Raw genomic sequence first — 19,536 nt, 5'->3', positions numbered from 1 at the left:
TAAACTACTAGCCTTGACATAAACCTAGTTGTGTCGCAATGTTTTCAAAAATAGATTTTATTTGTTAGCATGTAACATGTTTAAAAACATATATTGTACTTATGTGTGTTTGCGCTGAAAAGTTATAGGATGTTGAGGTTACTGTTTCTATGTGTTTAATTTTACATTTGGGGTTCCATATATTGAAAATAAGTTTGTGAAACATTCTAAAACTACCTAGCACTGATAATATAAGTGTGGACAAAGTAAAAAAATAAAATAATAAAAAAAAAAAAATTAAAATTAAAATAAAAAAAAAATAAAAAAAATATTATAATTTAAAAAAAAAATCTTTTTTTTTTTTCCTTCTCTTTTTTTTTTCCTTTCTTTTTTTTTTTTTTTTTTTTTTTTTTTTAATTATAAAATAAAAGAAAAAATGAAAAAAGACATATATAGATTTTATAGCCTTCGTAGCTGTACTTATAAATAACTTTCACAAAAAGTGATGGATTTCAAAATCTTTATTAAGACCATTGGGTATGAAGCTATCCATAATATGGATCCACTTCATTTCCAATTGTCCCAATCTATTCTGTGTGTCTCCTCCCTTCCAATTCTGTTCTAATTTCCTAATGCCCAGAAATTCCAAATCCTTTACATTTCTATTGTGCTTTTTATCAAAGTGAGACGATACTGTATGATTAGCATAACCCTTTTCAATATTGTAAATATGCTCATTCATCCTAATTTTTAGAAGTCTAGAGGTACGCCCTATATAGATTAAATTGCATGAGCATCGTAACATGTAAATTACGTTTTTGCTATTGCAAGTAATAAATTGATCTATACTGTACTCCCTTTTGTTATGTCCAGAAAATATTTTTTTTTTTTTTTGAAAAAAATCTTTTTATTGTTAAACTTCAAAACTTTCTTTACAATGAAAAAAATAAACTATAGTAAAAAAAAAAGACATTCAGACCCAGCTACCAAAGCTTTGTATATGTAAACTGCACACCGCTTAGTAAATAGTATGGCTTTTTTGTTTTATAAACTACCTCATCTATCCTGAGAAGATTTGCAGTATCAACGCGCTGAAGGTGGCTTATTTCTACCAGCTACAATCCTATGACTGCACCCAAGTCATGTGTGCACTTCTTACCACAGTAACAGAACCGCTTCTTAACTAACACACACATAACATTTGGTCCTGCTCACATGCATAGATTGGTCCCCTGAGAATAAACGATTTATTAATCCCACAATGGTCTATTCACAGCACCCCCACCAATATCATATTAGGTGACATATTACAGAGTAAACACCTGTCTGACTGTGATATGGGGGGGGATTAGTGCAAAGTAGTTAAATTAAACATAAAAATATCAATTGAACACCAGCTACATTTAAAATGCTGTCCTGAAACCTATTCTAGCATAAAACACACAGATCCACCCAGCAAATAGTGCAAATATATTTTTGCTTATAAAAATAGAACAATTTAAAAACACAACTATATTCTTGGAATGTATGGCATTTTTGCAACATCTTAAGCTGGAAGAAAGCAAAGTGTAAAATATATGAAGGCAGGTGGCAGCTTTGTTATGTACCATGCCAGATACTTTATTATTTGTTGCCCCCACAGTACCTTATGTTTGAAAATCACTTCCCATTTCCTTTTCAGCTCTTATGGGGCAGTATGGTACACAAATCATATGTCATTTTAGAAATGCACATACCTGAGAACTAAAACACAGCTTCTGCCATTTACAGGATAACTGTTCCCAACCCTCCCTGTGGCATTAACTTACTCCTGCTACACTCAAGGCTAAAAAATAAACTCCTATTCATATGGACAATAAAGAAAATTTGTTCTTTGCCTGGTGCAATACTAAAATCCACATTCTCAAAACAGAAAACAACTTGGAATGGTAGAAGAGCCAAGCAGTTAAGTGAGCCGGATCCCAAGAACCTGCTCCAGCTCCTGTCTGCGTTGCTGCACCTTAAAGAAGATGTGTCTAGAGACTGCCTCCTGCGCCCATGCCTGCTTATAAAACTCTGCATGTCTCTCCTCTTCTGGATTCCCCATTGTATCAGTCATGATCTTGAGGTCACGGCTCTGGGATTTCAGCCAATCTTGTATGAATTCCTGGGGGTTGTTGCTGAAGCTCAGCATGAATCTCTCTGTGTCTTCAACTGGTTTATGGATTCTATTGTCTCATGTATCTTAATATCCAGGTTAGCAGTCTCCTGCTGATTAGTAGTTGATGCCAGGAAGTTGCTCATTTGGGATTTCAAGGGGTCATCAACTTCAACATCAATATCGTAACAAGCGGTCTTCTTCTGGTCATTAGGGTCTACACTGATGGTATGATTGATTATTATGGGGTCTGGATGTTGTAGTAGACTTGCCAGCTTCAGAGGAATTTCTGAGAATTTCATGCGAATGCAGTTAAAAATCTGTCTGAAGTAACGATTGCAGTTGATATACTCCTTATCATGGCTGTCCTGCAGTTTGTTGGTCTTGATGTGCAGCCACAGAGCCTGCATGATGTTTGCACGGGTCTGAGTGTGCACACCAAGAAGGCGGGGGTCTAGCTTGTACTGAGGTGGCTGGTGATCCAGCATTAGAAGCAGGGTACATTTCACATTGATATCTCCTGGGCGCTTGACCTGGAAGCCATCTGTTTCTTGTGTGGTGCTCATTCTGTGCCACTCCACTAAATGGTTGTCTGGTCCATACAGATCTCTATCCAGCTCAATAACAAGGCTCTTAAAGAAGGATGAAAACTTTCTCTTTTGTTTAGTGGGATCATCTAGAAGTTTACCCTCCACTCTTAACTCCCAGGCGCTCATTCGCTCTCCCTCCTCTCCGTCAGGTTTGCCGGGAGTGAATGTGTTTGAGATGTAAATTCTCAGCTTGCGCTTTTGAGTAAGAGGTTTCTTGATAGCTTCCTGAATTTCCATCCTCTTCCTAGTAATCGTCTGATCCAGTTTTCTCTCAAATGCCAAAAGGTCCATATATGCCTGAGACTCTGGGACCAGCTCTCGTATCCTCTGTGGTAACACCTTATAAGCCATCTTCCGCCTTTTAACTCCTCTCCTTTGGTTAGCTCCAGGTGGGTGTCCTTGAGGGGTAAGCAGTCGTTTTCTGAATGGCTCCATTATTATTGGGTTTATTCCAGGTCTGATGGGAGACCCACCCCCATATCCAGGATGCATGGGAGACCCCACTTGCATACCAGGCAACGCCATCCGTGAGCCGTGAATCATACCTGGGCGCTGATATAGATTTGGTAGAGCTCTGTACCCTGCTGGGCTTGGTCCGCGCATTAGGTGCATGGGACTTCCAGGAGCAACAGGTAGACCCCCTCGAGAGGCCATGGGGTCACAATGGGAGAGCACACCTAGGTATACAGCTTATTCTTGCGTTTACAGGGGTTTGAGCAACCTACTCAAGAGTATAACGTGAGCACACAGCAACCTGCCAGTATAACCCCAGTGTATGTGCAAACTCTTTTGTATGGGAGCTTAGCACTATGCAGCCTCCTCTGTGTAAAGTCAGCTATGTGCAATCACAGCGTGTGTAAATGTATTGCAAGAATGCTACACACTGCTCTAATGTTTAATCTGAGATGAGCCTCCTGCGTGTAAAAGTAGTTTATGTAAATTGAGCAGCGGGCGAACTCCCTCTGTGTGACCCCAGAAATGTGACAGACTCTTCCAATGTTTAACCACAGCACTGTCCAAAGGCGAACATCCTGTTTTTGATCGCACCACTATGTAGCCTCAGTCCTGCGCAACTTCTTCTTGTAAGTGACCCACTGTAAATCTCAGTACTGCGCACCCCTGTTTCTCACTATGTGTAATCCCAACAATGGACAGTCTCCCCTCTAAATCAGCCCTGTAGATCTCCACTTTTTTTGTCGCAGAGCAGCAACTGTCCAGTGTACATAACCTCACTTGTGTGCCGCCTTCCCCTGGATGCAACCACAACGTTATACAGCATGTACTACTGCGTGTAACCTGATAACTGTGCCTCCTCCTGCGCGTAACCTGCCCAGGTGTGTAACCACCGCTCCTGCAATCTCTTCTTCTTCCTGTTGTTGGGTTTGTAGGAAGTTATTGAAGGGGTTTTCAGTTAGTGTCATCACTTCCCAATAGAGAAACAAGCCTCCCCTCTCATCTCTCCCCTCCCCTCTCTCCACACCCTCCGCCATGACTACACACCCTTTACCCTCCCCACACCCTCTTCATCACATTTTGTCCTCCCATCTATAACCGTCTCATCTTTTTTGGCTATCTCAGAAAATAATTTTTTACAGAATTTTGGAGTTTTTTTTCATAAATTTGCAAGCATTGCAGAATTGACACTTTCTAAAACCCATTTCAGATGGTAGCAACCAATTTTTTACTTTGTTGTTGTCTACTTCTTTAATACATTGGGATAGTTGAAACTTAAGATTGGGAACCTTTCTAAAAATTATGTTAGGTCCATCGCCTAAAAATTCATTTAATGCTGCATCTCTTGTGAGAATTCCCCAGTGTTTTTGTATGATGTTCCTAAGTTCTCCACTCTGAGTGCTATGTTGGAAGATAAGTCTATTTGCTAGTTTATCATCAGTGAATTTCTTATTTTTGATTTTATATTTTAATAAATCTGACCTGTCCATGTTGGTTACTTCTATTTTTTCATCTAGAAAATTAGCTGGATAATTTTTCTCTAAAAAACGTTTTTTTAGGATTTGAGATTGAAACTTATACATATCTTGTTCTTTACAATTACGTCTCAGTCGAACGAATTGACCTTTGGGGACATTTTTAAGCCAATGTTTTTGATGACAACTTTCGAGGCTTATGTAATTGTTTACGTCTATGCTTTTAAAAAAGTTTTTCGACTTCAACATTTCATTCTCAATGTATATTTCAAGGTCTAAAAATTCTACCTTGGTTTGACTATAATTCCAAGTTAGAGCTACTTTGAACTCATTTGTTTTCAAATATTCCATGAATTCAAGTAATTGGTTCTCACTTCCTGACCATATGAAGAAAAGGTCATCTATGTAGCGATAAGACACCAGATATTGCGCCCAGCTAGAGTTGTAAATATATTGATTTTCCCAATTAGCCATATATAAATTGGCATAGCTGGGCGCAAATCTGGTGCCCATCGCTGTGCCTCCTACTTGCAAATAGTATTGGTGGTTGAACCAAAAGTAGTTGGTTTCTAGAATTATAGCTATGCTGTCTAATATAAACTCAAGTTGTTTTTTATCCAAAGAGTCATCTTTTTCTAGGAGGTTTTTTACTGAAGCTATGCCAAGATTTTTGTGTCTTATGGTATAAAGTGACGTGACATCACTAGTCGCCAACCACCAATTTGGATTCCACTCAAGTTTTTCTAAATGGTTAAGTATACTTAAGGTATCTTTCAAATATGATTTTGTCTTTACGACATAAGTCTGTAAAAATTGGTCTATATATGCCGATAAGTTGCTTGTGAGGGAATTAACCCCTGACACTATGGGTCTACCCGGGGGGGGGGGTTAGATGGATCCTTGTGTATTTTCGGCAGTATATAAAAAGTGGGAGTTTTTGGAAATTGGTTGTAGATATATTGATATTCTTTTTTTTATTCACAATGCCTGTTTTTAAGCCTTTTTCCAAGTGAAGTTCAAGTCTTTTTTTTAAATTTTATTATTGGATTACTATCAAGTTCGATATATACCTCAGTGTTTTTAAGTTGTCTAAGACATTCCTCATTGTATTTAGTTTTATTCATGATAACTGTCCCTCCGCCCTTGTCCGCGGGCTTTATGACCATCTTATCATATATTTTTAAATCTGCCAAGGCTGTTTGTTCTAGTTTAGTGAGATTGGAACCATAATTAATTTTCATATTTTTAATATCCCTATGTACTAGTTCTAAGAATGTCTCCATAGGTGCTGATTTGCACTGTGTGGGATTAAAGGAGGACTTTTTATGTACCTCTCTATATGTTTATATTTATTTATTTCTATAGAACTGTTACTGATAATGGGATTGTTGGTAAAAAAACTTTTTTATGCATAGATTTCTAATAAACTTCTGAATTCCTATAAAGGCTTCAAATTTATTCATTCTGTAACTGGGAGCAAAATTTAGCCCTTTGTTTAAGACAAAGGTTTGGGCTTCTGATAGTGTGGTACTCGACGGATTGAAAATACCATTATCTTTTTTATTTATTTGTTTATTATTGTGTTTATTACTTAGTAATCCGTTCTGTCCATGTTTTTGCGTCTTTTGTTGAACAGATCTGAATCTTGTGTATTTTCTTTTTCCAGCCTCTATAAAAACCTCCTCCTCTTCTGAGTTATATCTTGCTAAAGCTCCAAATCTATTATGGGTGGTGGTTTCTTTTGGATATTGTTCTTTATGATTTTTAAAAGGATTTCTAGGTTGTTGCCAATTATTTTCTTCTCTTGCCCACTGTTCAGATCTATCCTGATTGTTCCTATAATTCATATTTTTATTATAAGTCATATCGTGATTTTTCTGTGGATATCTGTGATCTGCGTAGGAAATATCTTCCTTTCTTTTGTTATAGTAGCTCTCTCTTTCTCTATGTGCTAAAGAATTATGTTGGCGTTGATTTGATGTATTGCCATAATAATTATTTCTATGTGTGTATCTAAAGTCTTGATCTTTATATTGTGGGGATCTCACTGAGATGGGATCTCACTGAGGAATGCTAACAAGCTGAAAAACTCATCCAGAGGACACAGACATATCCTTGATTCAGAACTTTATTTGGTTTTCCTTTTATGATTTTTATCACATTTATTTCACATTTTTTTCTTTGTGATATTCGGTATATTTATTGTAACTTTGTCATTGGTGTACCATCTCTGCTCATTGCTGAGATGGCAGGCCAGTAATGCTCTGAGGTTTCTGAATTAAGCGACCCAACATACTCACTCCAGGGGGGAAATCCATTGTTTTCTGTGAGTGGGGTGGGGTAAGGTGGGAGGGTTTACTAGAAAGAAGTGGGAATTCCTTTAATGCTTGGTCCCACACTACGTAGGTTTCTTGTGTGATAGATGGGATAGACATTTGTTTTGGTTTCGTAGGTTTAAGGATCCAGCATTGGGGGCCTAGGTGAAATTTGTCAGTGATAGCGTGCTCTAAGTTGACCCAGGCTTTTTTGTCAAAATTAATCAACCAGTCCAATGTCCTCTGTAAGAAAATTGTATGTATATGTGTGTGTGTGTGTATATATATATATATATATAACAGGCAGAAAAATTGCACTCCCAATAACCAAGGTCCTTATGCCCTGGTTGCAGCAAACAGAATAAATAGACATGCAGGACAAGCGCACTCCAAGGGACTTTCCAAAATCACTTTAATCAGTGTTAACGTTTTCGGACATAATATAGTCCGTCTTCAGACAAAAAAGTGTTTACACAGTACTTACCCAACACCCATTAAATACACCAAACGAACAGTGAACTGACTCGGCTTCCACGCTCTCCCGGGTAGCTCCGCCTCCTAGTGGTGACGTCATCATCCCGGGCAACGTGGGCCATGCCAGTATACAACTGAGAAGCACATAACAAAAACAAAAAAATAATTAAAAGGCAAGTGATGCTGTGGCAAGTCAGAGGCATAACATAGGGGTGCAATATTTGCATTTCAACATCACAGCAGTTATATTCTGTATGGCTTACACGGACCGTTGCTGGTTGTCATAGCAACCAAATATACACATGTACAAACTTACTATCAGCAGGGCAATCAGTGCGTGCAAGACATACAAAAGCACATTATAGTGAAACATTTAGCATATGTTATAAACACCCATCTCTTCTCACTGGGATTATGTAAACCGCAACTTGGTTGCCATGGCAACCTTTATAACAATAAAGTTGGCGTGGAAATCCTTACTAAGTGTAACCCAGGTGAGATAGAGAATTGTGTGTTTATATATCAGGACCAAGGAACTACAAAGCATACAGCAATAATCAAAATGACATGATAGACAAAGCATACTGTGTGTGAATGTCTGAGTTATACCGCACAATTCTTGCAGTGATCTAGATCACAGTATAAACAATGCCTACCACGCCTCCACTCCACAGGGAATAGTATAACGATTCACATGGGCTGCACAGACCACACAGAGTTGTCATGGCAACTGCTAAGCAAATAATTGCAGCATGGATGTGCAGGTCATGTAATTCAAAGCAAATTCAATACTTAGAATAGGTTATGGTGGTTTGATCTGCACCATCTAAGCTCAATGTGCCAAAGAACAAATAAACATATGCGAAAGATCTAATAACCACCCAAATTTGCCATCACCGGTATAGGCAGTCATACTCCAGCCAGATTATTCAAGTGGTTGCTAAGTCGACTCCAAAACTAGAACTTCGAAGAGCAAAGTGTAATCACGTTGGGCATGGCAAGCTATACACAGAAATGGCAAAAAGGGTAGAAACAGCACCAATGGTTCAGGACTCTCAATCCCTATGGCTCAGAGGACTCTCACTAAAACATTTCTCCAAGGTCAGTACCGTAAGCAAAAGGCCCATTCAGGCCAAGCAGAGAAATAGAATAAATTAGACTAAATTACAGGAATGCCTGCCAGTCCAGATGGGTATTTAGACCCTTTGGCACCAGTGTCTGTAGATGATATGTCCATCTGGCTTCCCTCTGTAAGAGTGCTCCAGCCCGATCACCCCCCCCCCCTAGATAGGGGCGGAATATGATCGATGATGGTGTATTTCAGATCCGACACCTTATGCTTTAATTGCTGAAAATGTCTGGCAACGGGTTGTTCCGAACACTCATTCTTTATTGCCAGCCTAATGGCCGAACGGTGGTTCGCCATGCGGGTACGCAAGTCGTCAACAGTCTTTCCGACATAGTACAGGCCATATGTACAATGGAGCAAGTAGACAATGTGTGTTGTAGTACACGTTAGCCTGTACCTGTGTTTGTAGACCTTCCTCCTGTGGGGATGCGTAAATGACGAGCCGGTGATCAATCCGCTGCACGTTGTGCATCCCAGGCAACGGTATACCCCAGGTTTACTCGTGTCCAACCACGTTGTCTTCTTATATGCTTTTTGCGGATCAGTTATCACCAGATGGTCCCTCAGGGATCTTGCCCTCCTGTAGCCTATTCTCGGTGCGGGTGAGTTGTAAAAAGGTAAAGTGTTGTCACTATTTATGATGTCCCAGTGTTTTCTGATTACTGAGGACATTCCATTTTTATCGCCCGTATACGTCGTTACAAAAGTCATTCTTTTATCATCTGGCCTAATTGTTGTTGCAGCATTATTCAGTATGGAATGACATTGTTCATGTAATAATTTAACGGGATATTGCCGGTCTTCAAATCTAGACTGCATCTCTGTTAGTTGAGTCACCTTGTTATCCTCATTGGTGTTATTTCTGGCTACCCTCTGCAACTGTGATTTGGGTAAGGCCTTTAGCATATTAAGGTCTTTAGATACATAGATGACCTTTTCCTGATTTGGAGTGGGAGTACCCAAGAATTGGATCTTTGGTTCAAACAGCTCAATTCTTCTAATGAAGCATTGAAGTTCAAGATACAGTACGATCAGAACCAAATTGATTTCTTAGATGTGCGTCTGTACAAGGGTGACGGCAGGATACAGTCTACCTTATTTCGCAAAGAGACCGATCGTAATGCTTTATTGCATTATACGAGTTGCCACCCCCCAGCCTTGAAGAGGGCCTTACCCAAATCACAGTTGCAGAGGGTAGCCAGAAATAACACCAATGAGGATAACAAGGTGACTCAACTAACAGAGATGCAGTCTAGATTTGAAGACCGGCAATATCCCGTTAAATTATTACGTGAACAATGTCATTCCATACTGAATAATGCTGCAACAACAATTAGGCCAGATGATAAAAGAATGACTTTTGTAACGACGTATACGGGTGATAAAAATGGAATGTCCTCGGTAATCAGAAAACACTGGGACATCATAAATAGTGACAACACTTTACCTTTTTTACAACTCACCCGCACCGAGAATAGGCTACAGGAGGGCAAGATCCCTGAGGGACCATCTGGTGATAACTGATCCGCAAAAAGCATATAAGAAGACAACGTGGTTGGACACGAGTAAACCTGGGGTATACCGTTGCCTGGGATGCACAACGTGCAGCGGATTGATCACCGGCTCGTCATTTACGCATCCCCACAGGAGGAAGGTCTACAAACACAGGTACAGGCTAATGTGTACTACAACACACATTGTCTACTTGCTCCATTGTACATGTGGCCTGTACTATGTCGGAAAGACTGTTGACGACTTGCGTACCCGCATGGCGAACCACCGTTCGGCCATTAGGCTGGCAATAAAGAATGAGTGTTCGGAACAACCCGTTGCCAGACATTTTCAGCAATTAAAGCATAAGGTGTCGGATCTGAAATACACCATCATCGATCATATTCCGCCCCTATCTAGGGGGGTTGATCGGGCTGGAGCACTCTTACAGAGGGAAGCCAGATGGACATATCATCTACAGACACTGGTGCCAAAGGGTCTAAATACCCATCTGGACTGGCAGGCATTCCTGTAATTTAGTCTAATTTATTCTATTTCTCTGCTTGGCCTGAATGGGCCTTTTGCTTACGGTACTGACCTTGGAGAAATGTTTTAGTGAGAGTCCTCTGAGCTATAGGGATTGAGAGTCCTGAACCATTGGTGCTGTTTCTACCCTTTTTGCCATTTCTGTGTATAGCTTGCCATGCCCAACGTGATTACACTTTGCTCTTCGAAGTTCTGGTTTTGGAGTTGCCTTAGCAACCACTTGAATAATCTGGCTGGAGTATGACTGCCTATACCGGTGATGGCAAATTTGGGTGGTTATTAGATCTTTCGTATATGTTTATTTGTTCTTTGGCACATTGAGCTTAGATGGTGCAGATCAAACCACCATAACCTATTCTAAGTATTGAATTTGCTTTGAATTACATGACCTGCACATCCATGCTGCAATTATTTGCTTAGCAGTTGCCATGACAACTCTGTGTGGTCTGTGCAGCCCATGTGAATCGTTATACTATTCCCTGTGGAGTGGAGGCGTGGTAGGCATTGTTTATACTGTGATCTAGATCACTGCAAGAATTGTGCGGTATAACTCACATTCACACACAGTATGCTTTGTCTATCATGTCATTTTGATTATTGCTGTATGCTTTGTAGTTCCTTGGTCCTGATATATAAACACACAATTCTCTATCTCACCTGGGTTACACTTAGTAAGGATTTCCACGCCAACTTTATTGTTATAAAGGTTGCGGTTTACATAATCCCAGTGAGAAGAGATGGGTGTTTATAACATATGCTAAATGTTTCACTATAATGTGCTTTTGTATGTCTTGCACGCACTGATTGCCCTGCTGATAGTAAGTTTGTACATGTGTATATTTGGTTGCTATGACAACCAGCAACGGTCCGTGTAAGCCATACAGAATATAACTGCTGTGATGTTGAAATGCAAATATTGCACCCCTATGTTATGCCTCTGACTTGCCACAGCATCACTTGCCTTTTAATTATTTTTTTGTTTTTGTTATGTGCTTCTCAGTTGTATACTGGCATGGCCCACGTTGCCCGGGATGATGACGTCACCACTAGGAGGCGGAGCTACCCGGGAGAGCGTGGAATATATTCACACACAGAGAAAACCCAACACTCACAAGCTCTCAGCTAAGATTTAAAAGCAAAAATGGAAAGGTTAGTTACCGCATCTGGCCAAATGGGACAAGCCCAGGTACCTCATCAAGGACCTTTCCAATACCTGGGACCCTAAAACAGCCACACAATGCAAGCTTTCAAATCCAAACAAACTGAGAACAAGTGAAGGGTGCACAGGAATATGTAATCACCCTAGACATATACAAAACACGGAAGGGAACTGCACTCCCACACTGGACCGGGTACACATCCCATGACCCTGCAACATGCTCAGCCCTGGGTGCCACTGGCACTCGCAGGAAGCTGTGCTGTTCCCAGAGTCACAGGCAGTTAACCCCAGTCAGGTCTGGGTGCAAGAACCATAGGGAAAATTACAAAACAAATTTTTAGGGTCTTGCACCCAGATCTGACTGATCTGGTTTTGTAGGGTGTGAAGGTAATTGTGTGGGAGGTGAATAGGGAGAGTTTGTAGAATATAAAGGATTTTTGGGAGTATATTCATTTTAAATGCGTTGATTCTCCCTAGCCATGAAATGTTGCTTGAGCGAGTGCCAGTAAGACATATCTGCAATAAGTGACTTTTGTAAGTGTTTATAATTGAATTAAAAAATGTTCTCTGTTGACAAGGCTAGGAAGGTTCCCAAATATTTCATTTTCCTTACCTGCCATTTAAAGGGGCAGATCTGTTTAATTAGTTTGATATCTCCCGGGGAAGGGAAATATTTAGAATCTCTGATTTAGATTATTTTATTAAGAAGTTGGATATCCTATTAAACTCAACAAAAAAATTGTAATAGGATAGGAATGGATTTAGCAGGGAGACATGGGGCAGCCTTGCCTTGTGCCTTTTGTTATGGAGAATGGTTGGGACAGAGAGCTATTTATTTGGACCCTAGCGTGCGGACTGGAGTATAGAGCAGATTTTTTTAAAATAAGTTATCTAAACAGAATCTGAGTAATACTGCCTTAATAAAGTGCCAACAGACGCAGTCAAATGCTTTCTCTGCATCCGTTGACACTATCGCTAAAGGGGTTTGTTTTTTGGAGGCATATTCAATAATCTGTTATGCTCTGACCGTATTGTCTTTTGCCTCTCTATGCGGAATGAAACCCACTTGACTATTTTACAACTGAAGATGGTATTATTTTTACAATAAAGCTATATAGGATTTTTCTAACCGTATACTATATACTTCAATGTAAACATAGTGCACTATCCTAATGCATCTCAAGCCATGCAGCTATTAAAGGGATGTAAAACCCATCACTACTGTGAATTTCAGATAAAAAAATTCTCCAAAGCATCAGATAAGTTTGTTTTTTTTCTATCACTTCGTTCAAACAGATCAGAAAACAAAAAAAATTATTCACAGAATTTATTTTTGATCATTTTAAAGTCTTTCTCTGCAGCTATGTCTAAAAATATATATATATTCAATTTTTGAGAATTTGAACAGTTCTGCTATACCAGATGAGAGTTGCATTATTTTAAAGTAGACAATCCAAGATATTGATCTAACCCCATTTTGGTATATTTCATGCCACCATTTGGTGGTCAAATGTGATCATCTAAAATCAAACAAACCTTTTTTTCACAAACTTCGGGTTTCTCACTAAAATTATTTACACACATTTACTGCAGTCATAAGACAAATGGTTTTAAAAGTCTCTCTGGGATTCCCTTTGTTCAGAAATAGCAAAACATGCATGGTTTTTCCAGTGATGTATGGTAATTAGAAGGCCTCTAATTGCAGCTGTGCACCACACTTCTGAAATTCCTGGCAGTGAAAAGGTTAATCAGTTAGCCTTTTAAAGGGACATAAAACAAGTTGGGATAGAGACAAAATATAATATGTACTTTAACTACTTAACCTGCAAATTTTTATGCTTCAGTGCCTCACCATTAACCCTATCTTTTAAGTTTCCGAATTGTACAGCTCTAACTCCCCCCACACATTTCCTTCTATGGCTGTATCTATCATAGAAACATAGATATTGACGGCAGATAAGAGCCATAGGCCCAGCAAGTCTGCCCGACCTTACCTAACAGTATAAACTTATCTAGTTCGTAGGATAGCCCTATGCTTGTCCCATGCATTTTTAAAGTCCCCCACAGTGTTTGTTGCTACTACCTCTTGAGGAAGTTTATTCCATAAATCAATCACTCTTTCTGTAAAGAAGTGCTTCCTCAAATTACTCCTGAATCTACTACCCTTTAGCTTGAGCTCATGACCCCTTGTTCTTGGATTTTCCATTTTATGTAAAATACCCACAGCCTCAGTTCTACTAAACCCTTTAATGTACTTGAAAGTTGCTATCGATACCATTGCTTTAGTAGAATGCAGAAGATCAGTGATTATCAGTTGGAGCATGTCTAGAAGCAAATAAGCAGCTGTGAAATACAATGCCTGTGTTTCTGAAGCCAAACACTGGTGGTGGATCAGACTACTCCAGACAACATGGCTATGTAACTAATTTTGCTTATTTTTGAAAATTATTTTAAAATACTTGACAGCAATTTTTAAGGGTGTGTGTTTTTGTTTTTTGTTTTGACTTTAGAGCTTTTTTAATATTTTATTATTTCCTGTAGTGTAGATAGCTTCCCTCCCCAAACAGCTCTATAACCCACACCCCACCCACCATTTTTATTTTGTAGTGTAGGGCTCCCAACCTCTCCCTACAAGCTATAACTTTTCAAAAAACATTTGCTGTAATGTAGTGAACCACTTCCTAATCAGCAGATTTTTTTTTTTTTTTCTTCAGTGTAGGAACCCCTCCATCATCCCTCCTGCGATGGGCCACCACCAGCTTCCTTCCCTCCCACCACAAGATCGCTATACTGTCTGTAACAATCTAAGATCTGGCTCCTTATAGTAAGGGAGCACGATTGCAGCCCCTGCTTTCAGCTTTGACAACCTGTACTTCTTTCCTGGACGTAGGTACTACGCCAGCACAGTACACTGAGCAAAGCATTGTGTGACCTAGTACCTTTGTCAAAAACGGTGCAAAGGGTTAAAGACTACATTTCATGCACCTCCCTCTTATTATGGCTGTTGCCATTGTGAAACCTAAGTTTGACTGCAGATATCTGCATTTGTGAGGCAACTCTCCTTCAAACACAGGGCAGTTAAGGAATGCAATGAAAGTTAGATTTCAACAGTGCAACATCCATGACTAGAGGGAGGCAGAGAGAGTAATCTCTATACTATGCTTTATAAAGTGTATTTAGTGTTTAATGTCCATTTTTTTTTTTTAAAACACACTCAGAGTGACTCTGTATCTCACTGATCTCTTTCCCTTTAGGTGAGGTCCCATTTAACCATGAGATTCTAAGAGAAGCATCTGCACTATGTCACAGACTCCCTGTACTCAGCACAGACAAGTTCAAAACAGATTTTTATGATGTAAGTATGATGGTTGTCAACCTCACATTTTTTCTCAATATTGCCATACTTTTTGTTTAAAGGGATAGAAAGGTCAAACATGAAATGTGCATTTCGGTTTGAAATAGAAGTGTTTTTGCTTTATAATTTCAATAGCATAAATGCTTCTAATAAAAGTTATCAGTGTTTTTCTACAGCATACACACACATCCTGCAAGGGCCTGTGCACACACACATCCCCACCAGTTCTCTGAGCAGGCATGGTGTTTGAATACTGATGCACAGGCTCTCACAGGATATGTGCGTATGCCACAGAAAAACTTTTATTAGAAGCATTTTTGCTAATGGAAGTATAAAGCAAAAAACATAATTTATGCAAGAACTTGCCTGATAAATTAATTTCTTTCATGGTGGTGAGAGTCGACGAGCTAGTTACCGATGGGATATACATTCCTACCAGGAGGGGGCAAAGTTTCCCTGCAGGCTCGCCAGAAACAGCCGTTATGAAGCAGCGGTCACAAAGACCGCTGCTCCATAACCTGTCCGCCTGCTCTGAGCAGGCGGACAGACATCGCCGGAAATCAACTATTGGCCGCGAGTCTGCAGGGGGCGGCGTTGCACCAGCAGCTGAATATGGCAAGCGTATTGCTCGCCGTATTCAGCGAGGTCTGTCGGACCTGATCCGCACTGTCAGATTAGGACAGACCTTGATAAATTGAGGCCATAGGCTCAAAAGGAGGAGCCTGCAAAGTCTTTAATGCCAAATTTAGACTCCAAGGAGGGGAGAGAGATTTAATAACAGGTTTGATACGAGTAAAAACCTGTACAAAACAGTGAACATCAGGAAGATTAGAAATCTTTCTGTGAAATAAAACAGAGAGCAGAGATTTGTCCTTTCAAAGTATCGGGAGACTAACCTTTTATCCAAACCATGCTGAATAAACTGTAGAATCCTAGGAATTCTTAAAGAATGCCAAGCATAATCATGAGTGGAACACCATGAAATATGTTTTCCAAACCTTGTGATATATTTTCCTTGAAACAGGCTTACAAGCCTGTATCAGTGTTAATCACAGAGTCAGAGAAACCTCTATGACTAAGGACTAAGCGTTCAATTTCCATGCCTTCAAATTTAGAGATTTGAGATCCAGATGGAAAAACGGGCCTTGAGACAGAAGGTATGGTCTTAGAGGAAGTGACCAAGGTTGGCAACCGGACATTGGGACAAGGTCCGCATACTGGAACCTGTGAGGCCATGCTGGTGCTATAAGAAACAAATAGGTGCCCTTCTATCTATAATAAATTAATTCTGCACATTGATATAATATCCATGCTATATATGATATATTTATATATAACAGGCTTGAGAGAATGGGAAACAGAGCGAAAATTTATAAAAAAAAAAAAAAAACTGATTAATAAAATAATGCTGCATTAAAGTTATCTAAGCTTTTTCTGAGAGCACTGAATGAGCTGGGGGTGGAGCTTATAACGGCAATTTTGGTGGAAATGTTGGCGCAAAAAAACAGTGTGAAATGACGTCTCACACATGACGTAAATAGGGTTATAACATGCACATTTGCGCGCAAATTTATAATACACCAATCACTAGAAAAAGCAGGTAAGTATCTAGAAAAAACTAAATGTACCTAAATGGATACTTCTATTATACTGCATAAAATGTGATTATCAACATTCCATGAGACTAACATAATACGTAGCATCCTAACTTATAAATAAATTACTAGCTCAAAAAAACTCTGTATGTTTCACAGATTCTACCAACCTTGACAAATATTTAGCAACCAAATAAAGTCGCTAAAAAAGAGCACTGAATTACTGACTCAAGGCATGTATACAAACCATATATAACTTTACTTAAAGGGACAGTCAACACCAGAATTTTTGTTGTTTAAAAAGAAAGATAATTCCTTTATTACCCATTCCCCAGTTTTGCATAATCAACACAGTTATAATAATACACGTTTTACCTCGGCAATTACCTTGTATCTAAGCTTCTGCTGACTGCCCCCTTATTTCAGTTCTTTTGACAGACTTACATTTTAGCCAATCGGTTCTCACTCCTAGGTTACTTCACGTGCATGAGCTCAATGTTATCAATATAAAACACATAAACTAATGCCCTCTAGTGGTCAAAATGCATTCAGATAAGAGGCAGTCTTCAAGGTCTAAGAAATTAGCATATGAACCTCCTCCTAGGCTTAGCTTTCAACTAAGAATACCAAAGGAAAAATTGGTGATAAAGGTAAATTGTGAAGTTGCTTAATATTACATGCCCTATTTAAATTGTGAGAGGTTTTTTTTTTTTGGACTGGACTGTCCCTTTTTAAAAAGTGCCCAATCCATAGCTGAGAGCGTCTTCTATAATAAAAGTATATACACCCATCCACATATATCAGACAGCCAAACCAGTAGTGAAACATATCAGCAGAGGTAATGGTACAAGAGTATATTGTTGATCTATAAAGGGAGGCAGCAGATGAATCCCTGCGACTGATAGGCAAAAACATAGTATCATCAGGCAATACTATCTTCACATCCCTCAGACAAACAATGCACATAGAGAGGAACTGGGCTTCAATATGCTTAGAAGTGCCTTTTACTGAAAAAATCAAGCACATCATGCTTCACCAAGGAGGCAAAGTTTTTTTGTTTTGTTTTTTAAAAACCGAGGTATGAGTGAGGTGGGGGGTGTATTTATAGGCATTTGAGGTTTGGGAAACTTTGCCCCCTCCAGGTAGGAATGTATATCCCATCAGTAACAAGCTTGTGGACTCTCACCACCTATATGAAAGAAATGTTTATATTTAAAACTGAAATACAGCCATGCACATTTCATTTTTGACCTTTCTATCCATTTAATATTTCATCATAATAATCTCTGATCTTCTGCTTCGTTCACCTTTATCACTGCTTAGTTTGTTTTCTCTATTAACATCTGTTGTTACATCTGATTGTTGTCTCCTCTTCCACACAGCAATGTAATGACGTGGGATTAATGTCTTACCTGGGAACCATCACCAAGACTTGTAACACTATGAACCAATTTGTCAACAAATTTAACATCTTGTATGACAGACAAGGCATTGGTCGAAGAATGAGAGGTCTCTTTTTTTAAAAATGCTTACTTGATCTTAGACACAATTCATGTAAAGTAACTGGGTGTTGTCGTCTAATTATGTTAAATAAACACAAAATAAAATGACAACTGTCCTTGGACATCATATGTGACAACTAGGAAGATTTTAGATGTCTTTGGCTGATCAAAATCTATTTTTAATTTTTTTTTTATTTAAAAAAAAAAGTTTTACCTATGCTTTGTGTAGTTTTTATTCATAGTTTCAATGTTTTATTTCTGTACTTACGAGACCATATAGATTTGTAAACTAATTTGAATGAGTGTCTTCCTTTATTTTTATTTTTTTAACTGCTTAAAGGGACATGAAACTCAAAATGTTTCTTTCATGATTCAGACACAGCATACAGTTTAAATAACTTTTAAACTTATCAGCCTGGCTCACTGGTTTTCAAACCTGTTATCAGGCCTCCCCAACAGGCCAGGTTTTTAGGATTGGAGAACAGGTAAAATACTGGTTTTTTTTTTAAATCGACTGATTATTGCATGCTCTATCTGAATCACGAAAGAAAAATTTTGGGTTCCGTGTCCCTTTAAATGTCGAAAGGAATGAAAATGGTTAATGAACCAGTACTTTCCTTTAGACTAGTTTATGCTAAGTTAGAAAGGCAACCTTTTCTCCAGTTACTATAGAAATAATGGTATCCTGGCCAGGACCAAATAAAATCTTCCTTGAAAAGAAATGGAGAAAAATGTACCCATGGGGACCATGTCTAATGTACTAGAAATTAGATATAAAGCTTTACTGGTGAAAGCAGCAAAAGGAATAAACTGTGTACTTAGCAATTTGTCATTTTAAACAAATTAGAAGTTCCACTTTTAGATGAATAATCTAAAATGTGGTCTAATAAATAACTCCAAGGGTATAAGCTGCTGCTATGCAATTAATGACTAAAACCTAAAACCTGGCTGTTGGAAAACTTGACTATGGAATGGATCTAACTTTGCATTCATAGGTACCCCTTAAAGAAATACTTCTAAGGGTAAAGTTGCTTGCCTGACTAGAGCAGAAATTGCTCTGTCAACCTTTGGAACAGGCTCTCATAGCTCTACATTAGCAGCTGGTAAAGGGAACATCATTTTAAAACTCGGCAGATGAAGTAAAGGGGTTCCTGCCTTGGACAATTACTTAGAAATTATCTCAGCCTCTGGAACAAGAAAAACCTATAAGTGAGGCTCTGTGGTGTATTTAGGTTTTGTGCGGCCCTAGGTACTAAAAATTCTTCCAGGTTTTAGGCCTTTTTTTTTTAACAATAATATTTTTTGATTAGGGTGTAACATTACGTTTTTTTTTTTT

General features: G+C 38.9%; 2 protein-coding genes across 2 annotated transcripts in view; one reads left to right on the top strand and one right to left on the bottom strand.

Annotated features, from left to right (window-relative positions):
* The window catches only part of COPS6 (COP9 signalosome subunit 6), a 36,122-nt gene extending 17,811 nt beyond the window's left edge, over positions 1-18,311 (top strand). The window contains exons 9-10 of the mRNA XM_053718272.1: positions 15,003-15,103; positions 18,081-18,311. Of these exons, the coding sequence (XP_053574247.1) occupies positions 15,003-15,103; positions 18,081-18,221 (242 nt within the window). The 3' untranslated portion in view covers positions 18,222-18,311. The remainder of the gene's footprint in view (positions 1-15,002; positions 15,104-18,080) is intronic.
* Positions 859-4,189, bottom strand: LOC128663774 (SWI/SNF-related matrix-associated actin-dependent regulator of chromatin subfamily D member 2-like). The gene is given in 2 exon segments (XM_053718270.1): positions 859-2,157; positions 2,160-4,189. Coding segments are annotated over 2 exon segments (1,434 nt in total). The 5' UTR covers positions 3,361-4,189; the 3' UTR covers positions 859-1,924.
* Positions 18,312-19,536: the final 1,225 nt, after the last annotated feature.

This window comes from Bombina bombina, chromosome 6 (assembly GCF_027579735.1).
Source record: "Bombina bombina isolate aBomBom1 chromosome 6, aBomBom1.pri, whole genome shotgun sequence".
NCBI classification, from domain to species: domain Eukaryota; kingdom Metazoa; phylum Chordata; class Amphibia; order Anura; family Bombinatoridae; genus Bombina; species Bombina bombina.
This window is presented reverse-complemented; position numbering and strand designations above follow the sequence as displayed.